Genomic DNA, 27,208 nt, shown 5'->3' on the forward strand with positions numbered 1-27,208 from the left:
CCTGGAAAATTCCACGGACAGAGGAGCCTTGTAGGTACAGTCCATGGGGTCGCAAAGAGTCGGACACGACTGAGCGACTTCAGTTCAATCATAATATTTGTATTAAGCAAAAATGACAATAGTAGACGTTTATCAGTGTTTACAATCAATAGCTAGACAAAAAAGATCATTACTATTGCAAGCCATAATGGAAACATGATTAACCTAACAATATAAAATAATTACATAGAGTTTGAGGGGTTAATAGAGTGATGTTAGTGGAAATGCACACATGCACATGTTCTCATCCACCCAGCCAGTCTGTCTTGGTTCTTGCATTTAATCCATTTGCACTTAAGGTAATTACCTTATCAATATGTATGGTCCTATTACCATTTTCTTAATTGTTTTGGGTTTATTTTGTGTAGGTCTTTTCCTTCTCTCTTGTTTCCTGCTTAAATAAGTTCCTTTAGCATTTGTTGTAAAGCTGGTTTGGTGGTACTGAATTCTGTTACCTTTTGCTTGTCTGTAAAGCTTTTGAGTTCTCTGTCAAATCTGAACAAGAGTGTTGATGGGTAGAGTATTCTTGGTTGTAGGTTCTTCCCTTTCATCACTTTAAATATATCATGCCATTCCCTTCTGGCTTGTAGAGTTTCTGTTGAGAAATCAGCTGATAACCTTATGGGAGTTGCCTTGTATTTTGTCGTTTTTCCCGTTTTTAATATTTTATCTTTGTCTTTAGTTTTTGTCAGTTTGATAAGTACGTGTCTTGGTGTGTTCCTCTTTGGGTTTATCCTGCCTGGGATGCTCTGTGTTTCCTGGACTTGGTTGACTATTTCCTTTCCCATGTTAGGGGAGTTTTCAGCTGTTCTCAACAAATATTTTCTTAGGTCCTTTCTCTCTTCTCCTTATTGGTCCCCTGTAATGCAGATGTTGGTGTGTTTAATGTTGCCCCACAGGTCTCTTAGGCTGTCTTCATTTCTTTGTTTTGCAGCCATGATTTCCACCATTTTGTCCTCCAGGTCATTTACGCATGCTTCTATTTCAGTTATTCTGCTGTTGATTCCTTCTAGTGTATTATTCATCTCTGTTTGTCCTTGAGGTCTTGTCTTTGGTGAACATTTCTTGAATCTTCGTCATTGTTTTCCTGATATCCTGGATCACCTTCACTATCATTATTCTGAATTCTTTTCCTGGAAGGTTGTCTATCTCCACTTCATATAGTTTTTCTGGGGTTTTATCTTGTTCCTTCATTTAAGACATAATTTTCTGCTTTTTCATCCTAACTGACTTTCTGTACTGTGGTTTTTGTTCTATCTGTTGTGGGATTGTGGTTCTTCTTGCTTCTTCTGTCTGCCTTCTGATGGAGGAGGCTAAGAGGCTTGTGTAAGCTTCTTGATGGTGGGGACTGGTGGTGGGAAAAACTGGGTCTTGCTCAGGTGTATAGGGCCATGCTCAGTAAAGCTTTATCTATGGTGGGTAGGGTTGTGCTCTTTCCATGTTAGTTGTTTAGCCTGAGGTGACCAAGCCCTGGGATCTCTGGTGTCTACGGTAGGGGTTAGTGGTCCAGGACTGACGCTCCCAGTGTGCCCGTCCCCACTACGAGCCACTGACCCATGACTCCACAAGAGACCCTTCAACAGTCACAAGTAGGTCTGGTTCAGTCTCCTGTGGGTCACTGCTCCTTTCCCCTGGGTCTTGGTGCAGACAAGATTTTGTTTGTGTACACCTCCAAGAATGGAGTCTGTTTCCCCCAGTCCTGTGGAAATCCTGTGGAAGAACACAATCAGATTCCACTGGCCTTTAAAGTCAGATTTCCTGGGGAGTCCCAGTCCCTTTGTTGGATCCCCAGGCTGAGAAGCCTGACATGGGGCTCGGAACCTTCATAACAGTGGAAGAGCTTCTTTGGTATCATTGTTCTCCAGTTGGTGGGCTGCCCACCCGACGGGTATGGGATTTGGTTTTATTATGATTGCTTCTCTCCTACCATCTCTTCGCAACTTTGTCTTTGTCTTTGGGATGTTTTTTGGGGGTTGGGTTCCAGTGTCCTCCTGCCGATGGTTGTTGAACACCTCGTTGCAATTTTGGTGTTCTAGCAGGAGATGAGTGCACGTCCTTCTACTCTGCCATCTTGAACCCACTCAGACTTATTTTTTAAAAGCTGAAGTGACTAGGGCCAGGATTAGAACCACTGATTTAAAGGTATAAATAGGAATTTATTAGTAATTTAAAGCAGTGCTTCTCAACTTCATTGTGCATACAAATCACCTGGGGTATTATTACATTGCATATTCTGACTGAAGAACCCTGAATGGATCTTAGACATAAAAGTAAAGACATAAAACTAAAACTTTAGACATAAACTAAAACTCTTAGAACCTAGAAGAAACCATAGTGTGAATCTCTGTGACCTTGTACAAGCAACCAATGGAAAATAAGTTGGACTTAATCAAACTTAAAAATTTTTGTGCTTAAAAGCTGATAAGTGAAAAAGACAACCCACAGAATGGGTGGAAATATTTGCAAATTGTATATCTGGTAAGTCTCCAAGTTATAGAAAGAACTCTTATAACTCAACGATAAAAAGACAATTAAAAGTGGACAAAGGATTAAAATATATGTTTCTCCAAAGAAGATAAGTAAATGGGCAATAAGCACAGGAAAAGATTGTTGTTCAGTTGCTAAGTTATGTCTGACTGTAGCCCACCAGGTTCCTCTGTTGATGGGATTTTCCAGGCAAAAATACTGGAGTGGGTTGCCATTTCCTTTTCCAGGGATGTTCCCAACTTAGGGAATCAAACCTGCATCTTCTAATTGGCAGGTGGATTCTTTACCATTGAGCCACCAGGGAAGCCCAATGAAAAGATGAGGAAAATGCAAATGAAAACCTTAATGAGATGCCACTTCATAGTCCATTAGGATGGCTGTAATCACAAAGAATAACAATTGTTGACTAGGATTGCTGGTGGGAATGTAAAATGGTGCAGCTCCTACTTGGAAAAGAGTTCAGCAGTTTCTTAAAAGGTTAAGCCATGGAGTTAGCATTTAACCTAAATTATCTGTGAACGAATGGATAAATAAACTGGTAGATCTGTACAGTGAGTACTGCCAATATTTATCAATAAAAGGTAATGAAATACTGATACATGCTGAATAAGGGACAAACATTTTTACAGAGGCCTTGGACAACATGCTTGCTAGGTGGGATGGGAGAACTCAAGACTTCCCCTTACCCTCACTTCTAGAGCCCTAGTTACAAAAGGGGAAGATATATGTCCTGAGAGATTAATCCTCTATTTTCCTGTCATTTAGCCCTCTGTCCTCAGGGTATAATCAACTATCACACTGTGGCCTTTATTAAGGTTGAAAACCTACCAAATTCTCATTTTTTTGAGAAGGGAAGTTCAAGTTATACCCTCTGAGTGTTTTGCTTATTGCTGTAAAGGTGAATAGTATGTTCTCTCAACTATTTCAAATCTAGGCCTAAAAAACCTTGATGGCAAGAATCTCTGATGAAGGAAGAGCCGTGCCTATCATCCAAGATCTGGCCTAGTCAGTACTAAAGGGGAGGCCTCTCTGTCCTGCTGAAAGTAGACAGTTTCACAGAACACCTACAATATGGCTCTATGACCATGATCAAGAAATTCTGTAATTGTTCCTGAACAAGACAATATCATTTCTGAACCCAGAGGAAAACATGAAAATGACCAAATATCGAATTCCCTGGCAATTCAGTGGTTAGAACTCTGTGCTTTTACTGCCAAGGGTTCGAGTTCAGTCCCTGGTCAGGGAAAAATATCTATCTTCCTGTCCTGGCTAATGTGCTTCTTTAAGGACAGCTTTAGGGACTTCCCTGGTGGTCCAGTGGTTAAGACTGCATTTTCAGTGCAACGGACGCTGATTCTATCCCTGCTTGGAACTAAGATTCCACATGCCACATAGTAATAATTTTAGCCTCATGTCAAGCCTCTCACCTTTTCAAGATAGCCAGTCAACTTACTGAGATAGCCAATCAACCCACACTTGCTCACAGTATCCATTTAGAGAGAGCCCTGTTTCCTTGAACCTTCTCCCCAGTCACCTAACTTGCCCAGATCATAAGTCCTTGTAACAGCTTACAGAGATATGCCCTCGTGGTTCTGAAGGTGTGTGTGCTTCTTTATGCAGTGAGCAAAAAACCCAGCTTGTTTAATGCAGGTGTGTTCCTCATCACCTGGCAATGAGTTGTGGCTGCCCATTTTAGATAAAGCATGCATTTTCCATTTTGTCACAGTTCTCCACTCCTCATTGTCTCCCACATCCCACTGTTACTGTTTTTGTTAGGTCCTCTAGGCATTCAAGTATGCAAGTCCTGGTGGAGACTGTCATGATTTTGGGACCCTTCCCCTAGCACCAGCTGATTGGATCCTTGGTTAAGGTATGTGTTACTCATTATCAGGTCTGGGGTCTTCCTGAGTGATGGCCCCTGACTTCTCAAGCTTCATTCCAAAGGGAAATTTAATCTCTACAGCAGGTAAGATACGCTGCATGAGAGGAAAACACTGGAGGAATTCGATTATCCGGAAGGAAACCACCAACAGGCTACATTTCACACGAGATTCTATAGGAGTTGAAACAATCCCCTATGTTGATGCCCAATGCAGCCTGTGGGCTGGATGTCTAATCAAATTATACTTGGTAATTGTTAGGCATTCATAATGCCCATAACAGTCAACATTCCAATCTCAATAATTTTAAATATACAGATTTGCTCTTCAGTGAAAGAACGAGGGCTTCCCAAGTGGCACTAGTGGTGAAGAACCCACCTGCCATGCAGGAGACATAAGAGACCTGGGTTCTATCCCTGGATTGGGGAAAGAGCGTGGCAACCCACTTCAGTATTCTTGCTTGGAGAATCCCATGGACAGAGGAGCCTGGTGGGCTATAGTCTGTAGGGTCACAATGAGTCATGCATGACTAAGTGACTTAGCATATACTCATGCACAAAGGGAGAATAAATTTACCTATTAGTTTCAGAAAATTAAAGTCCCTGGTCAATGGTATCTTTGAAGTCAGGCTGTTTTAATTTCTTGCTTCTTGCACTCCCATCCACTGAAAATTTTGCTCATCAGGTATCTAGTGAAGCACAGAATGTGAGCACTGAACCTCTGAAGACACCTGGTGACACCCTGTAGGTGACCCAGGGAGTCTGTGGCAGAAACCAGAACCAAAACCCACCCTTTTCAGCATCCCAGTTCCTGAGCCTGCTTGCTGTACTGCAGGTCGCCCTGTTATCCTGGACTTCAAGGATATCATCCCAGATGTTGCCTGATTTGACCTGACCAAGGCCTGGGAAGGTGGAAGGAGACTCTGGCAGGAATTAAGAAGGAAGACTATCAGAGCGCAAAGACTTAAGACTCAGCAGGGGTTCATAAGTTGCCATGCATTCATGAAAGCAGAGGAATGGGAGTTTTCAACCTCTGACCTCAGATACCCGTGGATGACAAGATTATAAGAGCTAACGTTTGTTGAGCTGTTAGCGTGTTTTTATCTCAGCACTTTGCATGTGCTATATATCAGTTCCATAAGCTTATGAGGCAGGCAGCCACTCCATTTTATAGAAGAGAAAAATGTTTAGCCTGAGCTGACTTGAGTGGTGGGGAGTGGAGAGAGAGTCCTACCAGAGAAGATGGTAAGTGGCATTGCAGGACTGAGGAAATATTTGGTTGACATCTGTTTTTGCACCACTGCAAATGTTTTTTGCCTGTCCCTTCTTCCCAGGTCTTAGTGGCTGGGCAGGGGTGTGGGCAGGGCCAGGTGGGGAGCAGCTTGGGTGGGCGAGTTGTTTGAGCTTGCTGTGTCCCTGAGGGCCACCAGAGGGCAGTACTGGTTCACACCACAGCCTCCTTGTGACCATTGGCAAGATTGGAGCCCTGATTCTCAGCCCTACCAGACTCCTTTTTTAGAAAAACAAAACTATTTTCTTTGTTAATTTTCCATTTAGTTGATCTGTCCATATGTGTGAGTGGGGTATTAAAGTCTCCCACTATTATTGTGTTGTTGTTAATTTCCCCTTTCATACTCAAAACTATTTTCTAATGCCCCCTTTACCATCTTGAAGTGAAATTGACTCCTCTGAAAAGGAGGGAAAAAAAGGAAAGTAATATGTAATAAACTGATGGGGTTCAGTAATATGATGCTTGGACATGGCTACTCTAGATGAACACAATTGAGTTAGTTTGATGCTTTGCCCATCAGATCACTGAGAATGAACAATTACAAATGCAGCTAGATATAGGTTGTTGTGTCTGACAGAAATTCACTCTGATTTTCTGAAAAGATAAATCATTCTTAGTAAGGTTAAAAATAAAATAGGATACAAATGTCCCTTTATTGCATTCTTGGAAATTTCAGTATGTATTAAAACTGCAAAGAACAAAACTGCTTTTACTTATGTATAAAACAGAGTTAGCTTCAGTGCTTCTTTAAACAGCCTTAGCCTTTTTCATTTGATCCTATGTGAAGGTTTGGCCTCCCCAGGTGGTGCTAGCAGTAACGAATCTGCCTGCCAATGCAGGAGACGAAAGAGACATGGGTTTGATCCCTGAGTTGAGAGGATTTCCTGGAGGAGGGCATGGCAATGCACTCCAGTATTCTTGCCTGGAGAATCCCATGGACAGAGGAGCCTGGAGGGTTACAGAGTTGGACACGACTGAAGTGACTTAGCATGCACGCAAGAAGATCCAGGAGGATATTTGAAAATCAATTACTTCTTGTGAAGAACTGCCTTCCCCGAGAACTCTAGCTGGTACTAGAGGATATGAGATGCCCTATCTTTCCAACCCAACTTGGGCTCCCCGAGAGCCAGGGCTTTGTGTTACAGGTGCTCAAGCCCTCCAGAGTACTCCTCAGAGTACTCACTGAGTACACAGAACTGATTGAGTCCTTTCTCTATAGCTGGGGGTGACTCTCGTCCAGCCTGAGTATATTGGCTGGACAGTTGAAGGGCCTAGACCCTGAGTATGAATGCTGATGTAAACTGAAGCCAGGCAAGAGGTGCCACAAATAGTCCGTCAGGAAAATCCATGGCTCTACATTTTCTTAGGCAAGACTTGTCCAAAAAGGGCCCTTTCATTCCACTGGCAACCCATGCATATATTTCATCTGTGGTTCCTGAGACAAAAAAAAAAAAAAAAAAAAAAACATATTCTTGTGAAAGAAAACAGGGAATTGGTTCCAAAACTCACTTTTTGGCCAGAACCAACCAAGGCCTGTAAAGCTTGTGGCCCTGATTAGATAGAGGGATAAGGATGCTTCTTTCTGGAGCCCTGTCAGGGAAGTGCTCAAACCCAGCCCACGCTGGCCACATTGCACCTTTCCCCACTGGCGCCTGGTAAGCTGCATGCCAGCACCTCTAAGCCCCCCATTGCCTCGCCTGACCCGGCTGCCACTGGCATAGCGCCGCCTGCTGGAACGTTTTCCTGTCAGGTTTTGGCCACAGCGGCTCTGGTGTTCTTCCCTCACCTGCCTAGTGTCCACCATTGACAGCTTTTATAGCAGGAAGGTGGGCAGGTTAACACAAGCCTGGTCTCACAAGAGTCTGTAAAGTGGAGTGGGGACTGGGGGCAGACAGCCCTGTACTTCATTCATTCAAATTCCACCTCTGTAATTTTTTTAAAAAATCCATGAACTGTATGTGTTTTTTATTTACTTTGAAATGGCCCAAAGAGAGGATGAAAAGGTGTGTGGTGTAACGAACTGCTGGTGAGTGCTCAATTCTCTATGCTTCTCTACTGAGACCAGTCTCCAGAGGGTGCCAAGGATAACCAAGTTTCATTTATTTGTCCAAGTACAAGCATAATCAAGAATGTTCTAAATAAGGTCAGGGTTTACAGCTTTGATTACAGGAGTTCCTCTCTGATCATTTGATTGGGTCACGTGAATTTAAACTTAAGTGAAGCTTCACTTTCAAAGTTTCCACTCCATTTCTCTGAATGTGCCACAGCATGATGATAAAAGTCTCCCAGATTGCCCAAGATCCACCTGAACAATATCTCAACACACTGTGGTTTATTCACCTTAAGAAGAATCTGGAGAGAACATGGTTTGGGGTGGGAGACAGAGTTAATGCCTGATGGGTCTGGACCACTGATATAAATGATTCTCATTTCATTTTAGGGTTTCCATAATTGTAGCAATTATCTCTGAAAGATTTTTGTCCACATTGATTTGGATAAAGTTTTCTGGAGCTGATGGGGTCTCCAGAGTATCAAATTGGGACTGCAGTAACTCAGGGGGCATAAAATGGTCTTTTCTTCTGAGTAAGCGTCCAGAGATGATGTCAAATGACCCAGTCAGATGGACCACAAGGAGCTTCACCTCAACTGGCTTTTCTTCCTTCCCCAAGTCATCACACTTCAGAGGTGCATCATCTTTTCCTTGTATTAAGATGTCTCTGTACACTTTCTTCAGAGCTGAACAGGCTAGAACTACATGCTGCCCAGAGGCTACAGCTCTGTTTAAAAAACAAGAAACAAAACCTGGGGAGATGGGGAAGGGGAGATCCCAAAGAGTGAAGACATTTAAAATAACTGGTGTCAAACCTAGGCTGAGGGCTTCAGTCCCACTTCTCTGACAGTGGAAGGTGGTACAAATGGTGGCCAAGTATCAGGCAGTCTTGGCTTTGAGGTAAAGATCTTCCACTAGTGAGCCCTCTTGGGTGATGTGTTTACTTCTCTGAGCATCAGTTCAGTTCAGTCACTCAGTCGTGTCCAACTCTTTGTGACCCCATGGACTGCAGCACGCCAGGCCTTCCTGTCTATCACCAACTCCTGGTGTTTACCCAAACTCACGTCCATTGAGTCAGTGATGCCATCCAGCCATCTCATCCTCTGTCGTCCCCTTCTCCTGCCTTCAGTCTTTCCCAGCATCAGGGTCTTTTCCAGTGAGTCAATTCTTCGCATCAGGTGGCCAAAGTATTGGAGTTTCAGCTTCAGCATCAGTCCTTCCAGTGCATATTCAGGACTGATTTCCTTTAGGAGCATCAGTTCATCATCTGTTAAATGTGGCTACTCAAGAGTACCTGCCCACAGAACTGTGGTGTGGAAGTTTATCATGGTGCCCAGCACACAGGAAGTGCTGAGTGAGTATCAGCTCTGCCCCTGGGCTATAGGATGTGACTGAGCCAGCACTTGTGGACATGGGTGGCTGCTGGCAGGCACCTGTGTCCCCCATACAGCATGGCTCAGGCTCTCCTCGGATTTTCTCCATTCCTACTCTGCAGTATGCTGGACGAATCTGGGGGTCACCCATGCAGAGCTGGAGAAAGCAGGAAAAGAGAGCACCAGCCCCTCTGTTTTCAAGGTAAGCAGAAAGTGAGTAGTTTTCAGATGCTGAAAACTAAGAGAAAAACCTGAGCCAGAAATAGAGGTAGATTGACAAGGCACGAATAAGGGAAAACCTAGACAGCATATTATAAAGCAGAGACATTACTTTACCAACAAAGGTCCGTCTAGTCAAAGCTATGGTTTTTCCAGTAGCCGTGTATGGATGTGAGAGTTGGACTATTAAGAAAGCTGAGCGTGGAAGAACTGATGCTTTTGAACTGTGGTGTTGGAGAAGACTCTTGAGAGTCACCTGGACTGCAAGGAGATCCAACCAGTCCATCCTAAAGGAAATCAGTTGTGAATATTCATTGAAAGGACTGATGCTAACACTCAAACTCCAATACTTTGGCCATCGGATGTGAAGAACTGACTCATTGGAAAAGACCCTGATGCTGGGAAAGATTGTCAGTGGGAGAAGAAGGGGACAACAGAGGATGAGATGGTTGGATGGCATCACCAATGTGATGGACGGGATTTTGAGTAGGCTCTGGGAGTTGGTGATGGACAGGGAAGCCTGGCGTCCTGTAGTTCATGGGGTCCCAAGGGGTCGGACCCGACTGAATGACTGAACTGTACTGAAGGGAAAACCAGTGTGGTCGAAGACCATACATGAGGATGAGCCCCCCTACCACTAAGCTGATGTATACCAGCCCTGGGCCGGAGAGGTTGTCTTCTTGGAGCCAGGAAGGAACTAAATAAAGTGGTCAAGGGTCAATGCTGGCTTGGGTACTTAGTAGAGATTTCAGTTCAGAACTAAGAACTAAGAATTCTGAAGGGGCCTGCCTTCATCTATGGCCATCGTAGACTGGAGACCCATCGTAGACTGGATGGAGTGTGTCATCAGCAACAAACCAACATACTTGAGCCTCCCAGCTCTTCTTAAGGGCATGAGTGAGAGCTTGTTAGTTCTGAGCCTGGAGGTCTGATCTCCGCTCTCCTGAGACTCTTCACTTTGGCTTCCATCACAGGTCAGAATCTTTGATCTGATGAGTCTATTTATGTTAGAGACCCAGTTGGGTAGGAGTTCTCAAATCCTAAAACCCAAAAGCCTTAAAACCCTAAACTCATACAAAGACAGGACTGCCAGCCATGTGCAATGTTTTAAAAAAATGTAAACTGAATTTTTAATAAGTATAAAGTCATGGCTCAAATGGTTTTAGATTTGTAAAACATGACTTCATCTTAGAAAGCAAGGTTTGGAACTCACTCACTGCCACTCCTTTGTCTTCCATGTCCCAACCAGGATTCCCAAGGGCCAGACCCACAGATGGGAGAAGAGGGTCGTTTGCTCAGAGGCATGCTACAGAGCTGGACAGTTCGAGATTTCAGTCCTGGTAGTGAGTTATCTGTTGATTCGCAAATGACCCCAGATCTTCCTGGTTGTCAGAGCTTGAAGTAGGAGGCAATACAAGCAGTGGCTAAGATATGGCTATAACAACATTATTTTATTTAGGACTCACTATATATATTAGGTACCATTCTAAGTGCTACCCACGCTTTATTCACTAATTCCTCACGACAATCTGTAAGGACTGTTGTGAGTAGGAACTAGATCCCTATTTTTCAGAATAATAAACAGGTTTATGGAAGCCAAGTTGCTGAGTAAAATTCCCAGCTAGTAATTATTAAGTTGTCTAGAAGGCTGACTCTAGAACCCGACACTCTGTGGCTGATTAAAAGTCATTGTTTTGTTTGGGAACGCATGTACACCTGTGGTGGATTCATGTCAATCTATGCCAAAACCAATACAGAATTGTAAAGTAAAAATTAAAAATAAATAAATAAATTTTAAAAAATAAATAAATAAAAAATAAAGTTAAATACTCTCATTAAAAAAAAAAAAGTCATTGTTAGTCACCAGATGGAGGTGCATTTCATTTCTGGGATCCTGTATCACTAGTCAGTTATGATTTCAAGAGTGGTTTCCTTTACTCACTGGCTTATGGGGTCTGATGTTCTCTTACCTTCGTAAAATGTCATGCAATTTGCAGAGCCATGGAATTCTGTCCTGAAATTAAAACAAACACAAAGTGGCTTTTCCAGATATTGTTCATTTGTACAGAAACATGTTCATCGTGTTCATCAATGTTAAGGTCCAGAGAAATCTCAGTGGTTTTGAGGAGGAGGCCATGCACAGGCTGAGGAATTAAGTCACTGGGCAATTCAGCACAGAACCATGTTCCTGGTCCAGGTGTCAGAGGTTCTTTCCGCAATGATAAAAATTACCCTAAAATGCCAGTATGTAACTCCCCCATGTCAATCTTCCCATTACAAATACACGTTCTTTGGTTCTGATATGTTTGTGTGTGTGTGTGCGCGCTAAGTCGCTTCGGCCGTGTTTGACCCTGAGACTGCCGGCTCCTCTGTCCGTGGGGACTCTCCAGGCAAGGATACCGAAGTGGGCTGCCATTTTCCGATACACTCACAGATCTTTTGCTGTATTTGCATGGTTCTTCGGGTGCTTCTGATCTCAGATGTAGAGAGTTATTCCTAGAAACTCTTAAGCCAGCTGCCCCAGGTCCTATTCTTCAAACCCTCTAAAAACAAAGCTTCTTTCGGATAAAAGTATTGTGAGAATTTTGTATTTTTCCAGAGAAGGCAGAAGTTTACATAGGACACCCTAGAGTGTTACACAAAGAAGTTCCCCTGGGGTAAATACTGATTGGCCATAACGTATTAAAAAAAAAACTTTTTATTATGCGAATTTAAAACATATGTGAAAAGAGACAAAATGGTACAAAACAAACCTCTCTGTACTCATGACCCAGCTTTAATGATTTTCAGCTCACAGTCTGGTTTCTATATGTCCCAACGCCCATCCTTTATCATTTTGATGCATATTCAAGAAAGATGATGTCTTTATTATTTAAGGCTTTTTTTTTTTCTGGCTATTTTGGGTCTTCATTGTGGCATGCAGGCTCTCAAGTTGTGGTGTGCAGGCTTGGTTGTGGTATGTGGCATCTTGGTTCTCCAAACAAGAACTGAACCCACCCCTGCATTGGGAGCATCAAGTCTTATCCACTGGACCACCAGGCAAGTCCCCATGATGCATCTTTAAAAGTCCTTGCTCTTAACATTTGATTACTACCATTTTATTTAGATTTCTGTATCTGTATAATTGAGATTGACTTGCATTTGTTTTCTTGTGTAGTCCATATTAAATTTTGGTATCAAGGTTATCCCTGCCTCCTAAAAATAAGTAGGGCAGCTTTCCTTCTTTTTTCTCTTCTTTGAAACAGCTTGTATACAATATATTATTTTTATGGACTGAATGTTTTTATTTCCCCAAAATTCATATCCCCCATGTAAGAATATTTGGAGGTAATCAGGTTTAGATGAGGTCATGAGGATGAGATCCTCATGATGGGCTTAGTGCCCTTATAAGAAGAGACCAGTGAGCTTGTATATTCTCTCTCTCCTTCTGCTGCCCTCCCCTTCAACCACCCAGTGGGGATACAGAGAACCTGCAAGCTCAGAACAAACAAGAAACTGACCATGCTGACATCTTGATCTTGGGCTTTCACCCTCCAGAACAGTGATAAATACATGTCTATTGTTTAAGTCACCCAGTCTATGTTATTTTGTTATAGCAATCTGAGCTGAGTGAAACTCATCTGAAAAACTATCTGGGCCTATCTTTTATTTATTTTGATGAAAGATCTCTGATTATAGATTGAATTTATTTAATGAACATTGTATTATATTCAGATTTTTCTATTTTTAATTCAGTTTTGGTGACTGAATACTTTAGAATCAACAAGGTCATGTTTTCACTTGGTGATGGGGGAAGGGCTGAGCAGACTATGACCCTAAGCATTGTAATCCTCACCTGAAGAAAGTCTTCCCTTTATACATTATACAAGTCCTCACACTTAGGTTCAGGTCCAGCTCCATGCCTCATACAGGTATCATCTCCCATCTCTACAGGAACATCAAAAATCGTACTTCCCACCCTCCTGACTTATATGCATTCTCAAAACCTGGGGGAAGAGGTTAATTTAGGTTTAATTAAATCTTGCTACTTTGATTCTGGCACCTGAGAATTTCTCATTTTGCTTTTGACCTTGGTTAAATCCCCCATCCCACTCCCCTAATCTTTTCCACCAGGAGCCTTTCAAGTTCTCCAGCTCTGGGTGAGGTCTTTCAGCTCCTGAATATTTCCTCTGGGCTTAAGCTTTCCCTATTTCTTATTCAGAGTAAACTAGCTCCCCAGTAAGTGAAAGTTTCATTCCACCAAGGCCATCACTCTGTGCTCAGCAAACTAAAGACCTTCTAGTTACTAGGATCCACCCTTGTCCGGAAGCAGAGAAGGATTTTGTACACACACACACTACATGCACACATGCTACACACACATACACAGTTAAAATTTTTTCATTATATGTATCTTTTCATAGTAAATAATATTTTTTAAAAGCACTGTGTGCTAATATTGGGTTAAGAGTCCTGGAAGTTTTATTAGTCACGTAATTCTTTAAAGACTTTACCTCTGTGTACACATTACTCAATCAGAGACCACTTAAAAGTTCAAATGTGACAGCTATAAAATCTGCAGAAGACAGAGATCAAATGACAACTATTACCTAACTTACATGAATAGTATCTTAAATAACAATAACTACATAATTCACAGATACTATTACTTAAGTTGTAACAGCTACTACAATGTACACATGATAGCTCAAATGTATTTAATGAAAGCCTTGTTTATGTTAGCACTTGTCTGAGTACTCAGTGGACCCAGTGTGGTTATTTCTAAACAAAGTAACAAGATGATGAGGCTTACCAGTTCTAAACTTGCAGACCATAAAGAACTTTGGGCTCTATGGGGAGACTTACATGCTCCTGGAAAAGTGTATATGTTTTAAGACTTATTCTTGCCAAGATTTTCTGACATCGTACTCAAAAACTAAATATTCTAGAGAAGTCTGTGAGGAGAAAAAAAGTTGTAGCAGCTATACTTATGGAACTTGAAATTGCCACCATAACACAGTATTTTTCTAGACTTATGATGGGGGTCAGGGAAGAAGAGTGTCAAGGATTATAGGTAGTGGGGAAAACTAGCTGGACTTACTGAGCCGTGCAGTATGATGGAAAATTGCCCATGGGAAAGCTGCCAACTCAAGCTCAGATTTGGATCTCCCTTTCCTTCGTCCATTTGCAAGTATCTGTTGTGTGCTTAGGGAGACCCAGACACTATTCTGGGTCCTTTCTTTCAATACTCTACACATGATCACCCTGAGTTTAACTTCTAAGATTCCTTTTGCACCCAAATTTCTAAATTCCTTTCTCTTCTGTATTCTCATTGTGAACAGCTAAGCTTTTCTACTACATTCATGAACTAATAGGGATAAAAAAGAAAACACCATCATTTATACAAAGACCTTAAAAAAAATTTTTTTTAACCTCTTGGCTATATCTTCCAAAACAGCTTCTCCAACAGAAGGCTGCAACAGAGCAGGGTGACTGGGCCTTGAAGACTCACATGTCAGCAACATGACCAGTTTCCTACCTAGGACCCAGACCTACAAAGATACAGTGCTTTCCAAACCCGCAGGAAGGGCTGCACAGGCAACTTCCTTGGCAAAGTGCTGTACTAATTATTAATGGGACTAACTTCAGTGTGTGTTTTACATGTAAATAGAGGTGTCCAGCTTCGAGTTTAAGAAATGATGTCAACTTCTATAAAGTTAAGGAATCTTACAGCATATGGGGGCCACAGTGAAGTGTCTTCCTAAGCACTTGGAACAGAAGGAAAGAAGCTTGTTCTTTAAGTCTTTAAAGATCAACACTTAATAGAAAGGGATAGAGATGTCTAAACTCATCTGAAGAAGTAAAAAATGACCCTCAGGCTAGCAGTGCATCACTATGATCCAACTATGTATTTTTACACACATAAAGGAAGCACGTGAGGCTTGGGAGTGAAACACCAGGGCAGGAACACTATAGGATTAGACAGCAAAGTAGTGTCCAGAGGACATGGAGTTCTGGCCTTATGACTTCAAATATCATGTTCTCACTAGCAAACGTCTTTGTCTAATGGGGTGGGTGGTCTCACACCATTAGAAACTTAAGCTTTAACTCTCCTACTCTTTTGATTGCATGTTCACTGAGATATCTGACTGCATTTTGGCTTCTGAAATCAGATTGATGTGTTATGGGCCACGTGGCAGTTAGATTTCTCCTTGTAAATTAATCAGTTGGCATTCTGGTTTTATGTAGAAATCTTGTGAACCTGACTAGTGGGGTTCTCATATGAGACATGAACCTGTGTTCACTGTGTTGACAGTATCAGGGGTTGAGCCAGCAAGACAGAGCCTGACTACCCTGGTCCCATCTGGGTAGTCAGGCAGTCTTTTCCACAATGCATCCCTGTCACTGTGCATGTCTCTTCAGTTCAGTTCAGTCGCTCAGTCATGTCCGACTCTTTGCGACCCCATGAATCTCAGCACGCCAGGCCTCCCTGTTCCTATCTCCCAGAGTTCACTCAGACTCACGTCCATAGAGTCCGTGATGCCATCCAGCCATCTCATCCTTGGTCTTCCCCTTCTCCTCCTGCCCCCAATCCCTCCCAGCATGAGTCTTTCCCAATGAGTCAACTCTTCGCATGAGGTGGCCAAAGTACTGGAGCTTCAGCTTTAGCATCATTCTTTCCAAAGAAATCCCAGGGTTGATCTCCTTCAGAATGGACTGGTTGGATCTCCTTGCAGTCCAAGGGACTCTCAAGAGTCTTCTCCAACACCACAGTTCAGATGCATCAATTCTTCGGCGCTCAGCCTTCTTCACAGTCCAACTCTCACATCCATACATGACCACAGGAAAAACCATAGCCTTGACTAGACGGACCTTAGTCGGCAAAGTAATGTCTCTCCTTTTGAATATACTATCTAGGTTGGTCATAACTTTTCTTCCCAGGAGTAAGCGTCTTTTAATTTCATGGCTGCAATCACCATCTGCAGTGATTTTGGAGCCCAAAAAAATAAAGTCTGACACTGTTTCCACTGTTTCCCCATCTATTTCCCATGAAGTGATGGGACCAGATGCCATGATCTTCGTTTTCTGAATGTCCCTAGGTGAAACAAAATCCTGAGACTAGTGCTGATCTCCATTCAGCAAGAATGCTTGGTTTGGAAGAGGTAGTAGGAAGGTTGCTCAGTCATGTCTGACTGTTTGTGAGCCCATGGACTGTATAGCTTGCCAGGCTCCTCTGTCCATGGAATTCTCCAGGCAGGAATACTGGAGTGGGTTGCCATGCCCTTCTCCAAGTTGGAAGGTTCAGACAGTCAAATGCTAATTCACATATTCAGTATTCACATACCTACTTAAGAGTTCAAGAAGCAATTATAATGATGCACTAGGACTGATTCACAGATGAAAACACAAAAAATGAGCTGTACTTCTGCATGAGTAAAATGTTCCTGGTGGCTTTGGATGCACCAAGAAAGGGGGATACTTTGTTTAATTCCTAGTACTTTAGCTATCTTACCTTTCTTCCCACTAGCAGAGGAGCAACCTTGTGTTTTGTTATTTTAACTAGATTGCACAATTCCTCCAGCCCATCAGCACCAAATCTCTTTGTACAGAGATCAATCTCTGTATTATTTTATGGCTTATGTTATTGCATTAAGCTGGATATTGACTTTATTAGTCATTATATTTTCTGCATGCCTGAAATATTTCACAATAAGGATGAAACAAGTGAATTAAAAAAAAAAAAAACAGAAAACGTATTTGGGTAATAAACTTCCTACCCTTTGTACAAACAGAACTTTACTTCGAATCCCTGCTTTTTTATTATTTTACCAGTGTCTAAATATGTGCCTTAGCTGAGAATTACGCATGTTGCTTCACTTAGTCACAATAAAATTCCTCAGAAGCTCAACCATGAAAACTAATATTAATAAGTAGAAATATAAAACAGAAATAAATGCTTTCAGACATCTGCCCAATCAGAATGCATGTTGGACCAGTTTATTCACAGCACCAGTAAGGTCTGGGTCCACCAGCCATAAAATCAATGGGAGAAGGCTGGAGATAGCAATGAAGTACTTTCAACTTTATTTTACAGAAGTTTCCAAGTATTGAGTCACAGTTATTACACAGTTGGGATCCTTCCCTAGAGGGTCACAGGAAGCCACAAGGAGAGAGTTCTTCCAGAGTCGGTCCAGGTGCTACGTGAATTCCCAGGGGGACTCCAGCATTCTCATCCCTGGTCTGTGTGAAGCCAGGCGTCACCTGCCTCAGGTACCCATCCAGGCCTAGATCCCTCCAAGGGAAGTGCTCGCTGAGGGCTATGCCTCTCTCCTGCTCTATCAACCTCGCTTTCACCCTTTCCATCTCCATTTAACCAACCCTGATTCATTTCTCATAGATTGGGTGTGTGTGGAGTATCAGGGCCTTTAACACAGTAGAAAAAGTAGGGTCTTAGAGGTTAGATCCCCTTGACTCTGTGCCTTTGCTCAAGTTACTTCTCTGTGCCTCCCTTTGTTCATCTGCAAAATGGGGGAATCATGTAATTCACTGATCTGCTTTGGGATTTAAACAGGAAAAGGAGTAGACTTCATTTTAAACATTATTTTGGGGAGCTGATTTTATAGCTGCAATAAATGGCATCGGTTTCCAACTTTGAATCTGGAAAAGACCTTTAATAAGTGAATTTGGTATGCAGTAGATTCTAATTCCACAAATAATGAATATTTAATATGTGCAAAGCGCCATATAGAGCATTGGGAATATAATATGAATGGTGTGGTTCCTGTCCTCAAGGGAGTCACAGCCTGATGATGGGTATCTATCAGTTAAACTACACGTAAGGCAGAGATGAGGGCTCCAAGGGATATACTAAGAAGGGCTCTGACTGGAGAGCAGAGGGAGAGATCAATTTTAATCAGGCCCTAGGAAGACTAAATCTTCAAGGATAAAGAGGATTTTAATGGAAACAGGGCCTGCCTAGCAGAGGGCAGGGTAAGACTGGGAGTATTAAATATTAGAGATGGAAGACTCTACAGTAAACGGATGAGGCAGGAGCTTAGCACTGCCGACCAGATGTGGGAGTTGCTATGTGAGGAGGGTGAGGAGAAACTCTCAGGAAGGATAGTCAAGACTCTGAGTGAGCTGCTACGGAGTCTGGCCTTTCCTCTCAGGTCTTAGGGAGAACTTGACACATGGGATCCAAATTTTGTATTCATAATGTTTGTGAAGAAAGGGATGACTAAGATTTTCTCTTCACAGAGGCAGAAACTGAGGCCAAACAGGAGATACTAGGCCAAATTCACTGAATTCCGTGTGTAAATACTATAGACAATATGATAATTAGTGAAGTCGAACACAGAAAGTCTTAGAAGAGAGGAGGAAACAACATAATCCAAGTCAGCATCCAAGTTTACTGGATTGCTATTCTAGGCCCCTTCATTCCTGACAGGCCCTACATGCAGGGGTAGGGGTGCAGTGTACCCTGAGCTCCCAGCCCAGGGCTTAAGCACTGAGGGCTAAATCAGAGCATCATGAGGACAGAGAACGCTTCCTTGGCCTATCTAGCAAGAGAAAGTGTCTTCTGGAAGGGGATGACAATTAAAGGGCAGGCGCTCAGAGGAACAGATGGAAGAGCATTGCTGGGGGAGGTGGGGAGAGGGCAAGGAAAGTGGGAGGGGAGCAGTGGAGGTGAGCAACGGGCTTTATCCAGTGTAAAAGTGAACCTAAGCCCAGAGGGGGGAAAAATGCATATAAACAAAGTATATACCCCCAAAAGATGGGTATACATATCAAATTCAATTAGTAGGTACTTTTGGAAGATGAAACCAAGGGAGATATATTCTGTGAAAGAATTTGTAGGCATTGGTCAAATGTTTTATACAGGATAAGTATTATATTTGTAATTAGGAACAGAACTGTCCAAAACCTCTCTTGTAAATAGACTCTGAGGTTGAAGTCTGCTCAAGTGTCACCCCATGGGCTGCCAGAGCATGGACCCGGCACATCAGGGAGACTCACTGACGGACAGCTTGGAAATCATCATCTCATCATGTTAACCATGCATCCCTGCCTGGGTGGCGTATCTTTCTCCACCAGCGCTGTCCAACAGAGCTTCCTGCCCTGATGGAAATGTTCCCTACCTGCGCCATCTGGATTGGCAGCCACCAGCCACATGTGGCTTTTGAACACTTGAAGTATGGCAGTGCAATCCCAGAACTGGAGTTTACATTTAATTGAAATAGCCTTAAGGTGCCCTTGGTATATTCAACTCGCGCGCGTGCATGCGTGCGTGTGTGTGTGTGTGTGTGTGTTAGTCACTCAGTTGTGTCTGACTCTTGGTGACCTCATGGACCTCCCCAAACCATTCTGAGAATCTCCCCCAAGGTATACCATTACCTCTGCCTCTAACAGTCTACCTGATGCTCAGCACAGTATCCTCTGGGGGATGAGGGCCTGCGGGCTGGTTGCCAGGGCAATGAGGTCGTGGTGCCAGCTCAGCTGTGACCCACACCTTTGCTCATAGACTCACTGGGCTCTCATCAAAAACGTTAGCCATCTGCTGTTTTACTGCATTCCTCTCTGCTTTACTCTAATGTCAGGCAAACTTGTATAACTTCCTCTGAATATATTTAGTAACTCATTATGTTTCTTCCAGTAATTGATAACCTTTTTTTCTGTACAATAAATTCCTCTTCTCAATTCTCCTCCTCAGCCCCCAGCCCCATCAATACTGCTCACTTAACAAGGCTCACTTGTGAATAAGAGGAACAATGCTTAAATGCCATTATAAAAATCTGTCCATTTGGGGTTGCTTTACTTTGTTAATTTTGTACTCAGCAAGAGGAAAAAGAAAACAACCCTAGCACGGTCACAGTTTACACACTCCACAGAAATGATGTGTTACATGTATGCGTATACAGATACAGTATTAACAACAACAGTAAGTGATAAGCACTGAATGCTTCAGGTATGTCTCTGTGCACACTTTTCATTTTATCTAATCCTCTCAAGGACCCAATAAAATAGATCCTGTCATCATTCCTACTTCACAGGAGGAAAATGAGGCAAAGAGAGACCAAGCCATTTGCCAAAAGTCACACAAGCTGGGTGGTGGGGCCAGGTTATCTGCATTATGTTTACTATCTCTAGTACAGAATCATTGTTATGTTTAAGTCGTTACTCTGTATCTCACTTTGGCTGCTCTCCTCCCACCTTCTAAAGTCAAATGTTGTAAACTTAAATGTTGATGGTTTAATGTTTAAACTTGGGGAGCACTTCCTGAAACAAACAGAAACCCTCAGAGTGCTCCAGAATTAGACCTAATATGGGTTAGTGACTCCAGTCCTTCAAGGCTGAACAAAGAGAAGAAAGTGGAGCACAAACTGGGGGAGCCGAGTTCATGAAAGTACAAACACCAGTGTTGCTCTTTGGCCAGTTCCATCCCAATACCGGTCCTTTGGACACGCTTGGCATGTGGACCTGCCTGGGGCCCCTGCTGCCAGCTGCTCTGTGGACCCACCCTAGGCCCTGCCCTCAGTCTCTCCTGGGTTACAGCTAGTTCTATGAATCCACAGTTTGTGACTCTGGTTTGAGAAAGACCCTCTAGAAAAGGCCCTCACAACAGTGCATAAAGGAATGAGATGTCAGGCCATTCATTCTTTCACTTATTTTTTCATTCACAAATTTGCCACAAATATTTTCTGATATACACTGTGTGTCAGGCTCTGGGGATATATAATGGTTAACAGAAATGGCCACAATGCCTGTCAAAAATCTAGTTACAGCAACAAATATTAATCAAATTTTCATACCATCAAATGCCATGTTACAACTGGGACATGGATGATAAGGGATATGCCGCCCTGAGAGTTATTAGAGGAGGTTTTATCTAGAAGTCAGGGTGAGCTTCCCTGAAGAAGGGGCACAGGTGCTGAGACGTGATGCATGAGCAGGTAACAGAAGAGTGGGGAGGCCCATCCCTCACAGTGGGAACAGCAGACACAAAGGCCCTGGGGGAGGAGCATGGCACCAGAGCCACTGCAAAGGGCAAGGATGGCTCCAGTGGAGATGGGGGCAGAGAGTGGGGGTGGGATATGGGAGGGTGGGGTGTACCCAAAGAGACTGGAGTGGGGCACTGCCAACTTGGCCTGACCATGTACGTGTAGGAGTTTATGTGTCTGGTCTTGATGCTGAGATAATGGGAAACCTCCAGAGTTTGCAAAGATCACTCTAGCTTTGGGGTGGGCACCACGGCCTGGAGAGGGTAGGCTGGTAGGTCCTGGGAAGAAAAGGTGAACTTCCACATGTATGAGCCACAGAGGAGCCTGTGCCCTCTCAGGAATTACACTCTGCAGATTTGAATCCCTCAACAAAGTGTTCTGGCAGATCCTGCCAAGCTGGGGCTGATGGTGGCATCAGTCCTGATGCCAGTTTAGAGTTTAGACAGGAGTTCGGGGCTACAGCTCACATACATGGACTGCTGTGCGCCTGGCTTCTGGAGCACTGTCTTGAGTGCGTGACTCAGGAACTCTACTGCACCAAGCGCTGCAGGCATCTTCACCTGCATCACCCGGCTGGGACATCTGTGTTGGAAATTAAGACAGACAGTGCACCTTACCTCGTCATTTAGCGCTATCCCTTTTTGCATCTTCATTCGATTTTCCTCTGGGTGGTAGTCATCTGCATCGTAGAATTTCCATCCTAGCTTTAAGAACAAAGTGAAAGAGGGTACATAGCAGGTCATGCGGCCCATGTGATGGGCACTGTGGGTTCCTGACACTAACAGCAGGTGCAGAAACAACCCGGCTACCCTCTTTCCCACCGGCAGCCACACAGACCATCCCTCCTCCACCCAGGTGCAGGAGCAGGGAGGGCTGTAAGGATGCTTCACTAATCCCGCCCACTGAGTGGCTGCAGCTGTTTTTTTCATTCATCATTATTTCCCATGACCAAGGAGAGAAACAAAATTGCTCCAGGGGGTTTCACAAGCTTTGTGGAGGTGTCTGCGGTGAGTTTACAAACCACGCAGGCCAGAAGCAACGAGACAAGATGAGACTTGCAACTGGGAGGTGTTAGCACAGGTTACCTCAGATGCCAGCAGGGCGCCCACGGTCGATCTGTGGAGAGGACACAGATGCCACGTGACTACCCTTCCCCCATCTGCCTCTTCCATCCAAGGAGCCGTGGGAAGCACACGGCTGCCTCACCGGTATTAAACACCAACAACTTAACAATATTGAAACTGAGACACGTGCTCCTCACCCTGAAGTCTAGAGCATGGCTTTCGTTTTCTCCAGGAATTTAAATAATTATCGAGTTTTCACTAAAATTTCCCACAAAAGCAATACATCTCATTAAACTCCTAAGTTTTTTTTTGGTCCCTTAAGTTTTTGGTCCCTGTTTTGTAGATAATTATTTTTTGAAAAAGAACAGGATGAGATGGTTGGATAGCATCATGGACTCAATGGACAATCTGAGCCAACTAGGAGGTAGTGAAGGTCGCAAGGAATCAGACATGACTTAGTGACTGTCATGTCCAGTCACTACATAGACAACAACTAAATAAAGTAAGAAATTCTACTGAGGATACTGGAGGCAGGGGTCTGACAGGGAATTTAACCTCTAAGCACCCACACAAGGTTCATGGAGCTCATAAAAGCATTAGAACACTGGGACTTAAAAGGGACACACGCTTCAAATAAAGGACCTGGAGAATTACCAGCATTCATTATTAAGTATGGGAGTTGAATGCTTTCTGTTCAGACCCTAACAACTACAGGTAAGTGAAGAGGGCTTCGGTCCCAGAGCTTGAGATCTGGCCACATTCTCCATTCTGCCACTAAATGACTATGCCCACCTTGTCCTCTGAACCTGTTTTCTCACTGGTAAAACAAGGGAACTGAGCTACATTTATCCATTCACTTTCTCATTTCACTCAGCCAATATTTAATGAGCACCTACTAGCTCCCAAGACATAATGCTCAGCCCACTGAGACTGGTTTCAGCCATCTTGAGGTTTACGGCTAGTGCAATGGGGATAGGGATGGAGGCTGGCAGGCGATGATTTAGAAATGAAGCCTCCTCTTGCTCTCAACTTCTGAAATATTATCCAAATGCCAATCACTGACATAAAACCTTCAGGATTTTTTTATTGTACCCTCCTACTAGTTCATCATGCCTTCTCACCTAAGTTGTACATGCTACTTTTAGAATTATCTATGTGTTACTTTTATTTAATTGCTTCACTCTTTAAACAAATGTGTTAAAGGAAATTCTTTCCATCCCTTATACAGGAAGCCATCCTCACTTGCCTTAAGTAGGAGGTCACTAAAAAGATGCACACAATGAAAACAAAACTTTATGAAGAAACTCTATATTGTTAATTACCAAGGGTTCTCTCTTTTGTTAAGAAAGTATCCGGAAGGTGTTAAAAAGACACACTGAGACCTCCTCCCTAAAGTGACCACAGGATTGAGAGAACTAGAACCTCTCCCATTATGTTGACTCCAGTGGAGGCTGCATAGGCTGACATGTTGCAGCCTCCTGGCGATTATTAAACTGTCCCAGCCAAACTCCAGGGCTGGAGAAACCAGTGCTGTGTACAACAGAAATCACACTTACGACCAAGTTAGATTAGCCAGGAATGAACATGTCAGCCACCAGTCATAATTTAAAACAAGAGCTAACTAGACTAGGGTGTAGATGGGCAGAAAGGAGATATAAGGAAACTGAAAAACCATTCTCTACCACTCTAACCAAACTTCTTAACCAGGGGACATGGTGAAGGTCCCTGGTCCATGTTTGAAGATGGACCAAGGACTCTCAGTAGAAATAAAGCATAGTGCTCGCCTCACAGGAGACTCGTCAGAGCACCCAAATGCCACAGTAATTTTTGTAAAGCTAAACCTACCTACCTACCTACCTGGAGCAAGGAGTCTTGGAAATACACTGGACCGCATGGGCAGTTCCAGATTCAGAACATTCTAGAAGGGTGAAAAGCCTTTGGAGGTTGTGAAACTTCAATTGTCTTTTGCTGCCTCTGGTTTAAGGCTGCCTGTCTTTTCTGATAAAGGGCACTGCTGGACTTTGGACTAAGCAGGAAGCCAAAGGCTTCCTCGGCACCCCCAAGTTGGCCAGACTGGGCTGGCCAGGGGCTCTGCGGTGTGGAATGCTCTTCCTTCCTCACAAACCTGGAGCACTCTTCAAATTTAATACTCCATACTTCTAGTTGAAGTGGGGGACACAGTAGGTTAGATAGTTAAATCCACTTTCCAAACTCTAATCAGAAAAGTCCAAGGCCAGGAAGGAGGGAGCTAGTGCTATGTCTCTAGGCGCTTGCGAGGAGGTTGCGCGTTCTCTGTGGCCCCTTGTTCTCCTGCACGCTGTTCTGACTTGAGGCCGTCAATCAACCTGCCCGGGCAGCTGCAGGGGCCAAGCAGAACCCGTTACCCCAGCGGGCGCCTCTGCCTAAATTCAGAGATGCAGAGCCCGAGTCTGGGATGCGGCCCCGGGCCAGGCGCTCCCGGAGCGAGCAGCCTGGCAAGTGGGGAGAGGGAGCAAGGCGCTCTGGGCCTGTTTCCTCGTCGGCAAAGGGAAAGGTAGGGGGCTCCCCAGGGAACTCCAGTCGCCACAGGCCCAAAACGGCGGCAGGTCTGGCCTCCGCCGCGCGCCGCCTCCCCATTGCGCCTCCCGAACCTGGCCCCCAGCACCTACTTCCCCGAGCCGCTCACGCCCATCACCAGCAGCGCGTTGGGCGCCGCCATCGCCCCAAATCCGGCTCCTTCCCTCCGCCTTCCGGAGCCCGTCCGCCCCGCCTTCACAGCCGCGGAGGGCGGAGCCGCCCGCGACCCCGCCCCGCCCGCGGACGGGACACCGAGGGGCCCCCGTCGGGACCCTGCCCCACTGCGCCTGGTCCCCACCGGCGTCGAGACCTGCCCCACCCCGCGCCCCTTCCCTGTCGAGACACGCCCCTGGCCCGGACCCCGCCCCCAGGCGCTCCGCCCGCCGCAGCGCCGCGGAGACCCGCGCACACGGCGCCCCACCGCTTCCCCTTCTCCCTACTCCGTCCCTTCCCCGCCGCGCCCCCTGCGCCCTTCTCCTCTATGCGGTAAGCGGAGCCCGCCGCAGGCAGGGGAGCGGGCCCCGCGTCCCTCCATCTGCGGTCCTCTTCGCCTAGCCTCTCTCCATCGCCCTTAGAGGCCGGACCCTCCTCCTCCTCCACCAATGAGCTTTAGAAAGAGCTTTAGTTTATTTTTTAATGTAAAAGTAATAAGCAGAAAATAACACTTTACCACACCACGCGGCAGCAAGCATCAGTTCCCTCGTCCTGTATAGATAAACGGGTAGGAATATTGTTTGAAATTAGGATTGTGCTGTACACAGGGTTTTGTAACCTGGCATTTTGTCACAATAATACAAGGCAGATTTCTTTTGATGTCAAAGATAGAGTGGGCCATAGCGGCACATGTTATTATGGCTCTGCTATTTAATCTGCTTCCTGTTCTCGGGTAAATTACTTAAGCGGAAGAAGCACCCCCTTTAAAGGACCCTTTTGCTTTAAAGCAATGTGTTAATTATGTGCCATTTAAAATGTTTGATTAAAAACACATCCAACGACATTCTGCCCAACTTCCTTTGTTTCCCAAGTTCATACTACTCTGTGTCTTTGAAAACAGTGAAGCTGACATAAAAGCATTTAATCAATATGTCGATTACCTCTGCACTGACTTTTTTTCTTAGCCCAAGTGGGTGACATTTCGGTGTTCCTGAATAGAGTTTGTACAGATGAAGTACCTGAGACCTGGAGAGACAGGTGACTTGTGTAAGGGCTTACAGTTCAGTTATGCTTGAGGAACATTTTTTGAGCATCTACCATCCACAGAATTCCAAAGGTGAACATCGTAATTCTCCAGGTGCTCCCTGGCAGGTAGGGGGGAAATAGATGTGTAAGCACAGGTGTGACTTGTGCTCTGCTTTACCAGCTCAGGTAAAAAAAAAAAGTGTTCACATTTCTCTCAAAGTTCAAATCAGAACGATCAGCAGAAAGTCTGGTTCTTCTCCCCAGATATCCAACCCAAGACATGTCCACGGACCTCATGGTTTCTGTACTAGTCAGGGTGGTGGCGGGAAACAGCACACTCGAGTTGGGTCATTTGAAAAGGGTTCAACAAAGGTCCACTTTTCAGAGATGCAGGTGGGGTCAATGAAAGCAACGGGATCTCAGTAAGTGAGGGGAGATGTGAGGGGGCAATAGAAGGGAGTCTTTATTGGGCTAGGCTGGGGGGAGAGACAGAGGGGAGAGGAGGGAAAAAGAGCACGTACATGTGGATAGACATGTCTGAAGTGAAATGTGGCCTCAGAAAGAGAGAAGGATACCCCTATTGACCCAGGAAGGGAGGAATCAGGAGAATCAGTGACTTCCCCTCCCCTTCTCTTGCCCTCTGATCTGCTAGTGACCAAACCCCATGGGCCAATCCCAACTGGAAGGCAGAAAGCCAGGGAGTCTGTTGAGTTGGCCCATGCATGCCAGTCTCCCAGGCACAGAGCCGGGAAGAGAGGGTTGGAAAGTGTATCTGAGTGATAGGGCAAAGAAAAGATACCCAGCACTGTTGTTCTCGAGAGTTCAGTGAATTAATCCTCCTGCACTTGCCTCCAGGACATCAGAACTCCCAGGCGATGCTAAGGGCTGAACTTCTCATTTTTTACTTCTGAGAGTACCACCTACTGGTCCAAGTTGTCTCAGGGCTTCTCAGCTGTCTGATGTTAGGTTCTGTCTGTCTCTTGCAGGAATTGCTATACTAGCTGAGGCACATGATGACTGGAAGCCTAAAGAGACTCTTGGCGAGCCACTGTTTCCTGCATGTGTGACCCAGGTCCAGATCACCCCCAGACTG

The 27,208-nt window shown here is 44.4% G+C and overlaps 1 protein-coding gene across 4 annotated transcripts; it reads right to left on the reverse strand.

Moving 5' to 3' along the window:
• Nucleotides 1–8,013: 8,013 nt before the first annotated feature.
• On the reverse strand, nt 8,014–25,141 carry LOC120860299 (probable gluconokinase). Of its 4 annotated transcripts, none has more exons than XM_040236075.1 (5): nt 25,029–25,136; nt 22,402–22,432; nt 21,934–22,020; nt 11,309–11,352; nt 8,014–8,473 (listed from the first exon to the last, which is right to left on the reverse strand). In XM_040236075.1, the coding sequence occupies exons 1-5, from the start codon at nt 25,076–25,078 to the stop codon at nt 8,128–8,130; spliced, it is 558 nt and encodes a 185-aa protein (XP_040092009.1). In that variant the 5' UTR covers nt 25,079–25,136; the 3' UTR covers nt 8,014–8,127. The 4 variants fall into 4 exon arrangements, with proteins under 4 accessions (XP_040092009.1, XP_040092011.1, XP_040092012.1 ...); XM_040236077.1 differs by having other exon boundaries at nt 21,934–22,016; nt 25,029–25,090; XM_040236078.1 differs by lacking the exon at nt 22,402–22,432 and having other exon boundaries at nt 25,029–25,141.
• Nucleotides 25,142–27,208: the final 2,067 nt, after the last annotated feature.

This window comes from Oryx dammah, unplaced genomic scaffold, assembly GCF_014754425.2.
Source record: "Oryx dammah isolate SB20612 unplaced genomic scaffold, SCBI_Odam_1.1 HiC_scaffold_11056, whole genome shotgun sequence".
NCBI lineage: Eukaryota > Metazoa > Chordata > Mammalia > Artiodactyla > Bovidae > Oryx > Oryx dammah.

What these genes read in the sequence shown, in the direction of transcription:
- LOC120860299 (XM_040236076.1), bottom strand. Translation starts at nt 22,245, where the DNA reads ATGAAAAAAACAGCTGCAGCCACTCAGTGGGCGGGATTAGTGAAGCAT. An exon ending in GGATAGCGCTAAATGACGAG is followed by an intron (nt 11,353 to 21,933) that starts GTAAGGTGCACT and finishes TTTTAATTTCAG; the next exon opens with GACAGAATTCCATGGCTCTG. An exon ending in TTGCATGACATTTTACGAAG is followed by an intron (nt 8,474 to 11,308) that starts GTAAGAGAACAT and finishes TTTTTTAAACAG; the next exon opens with AGCTGTAGCCTCTGGGCAGC.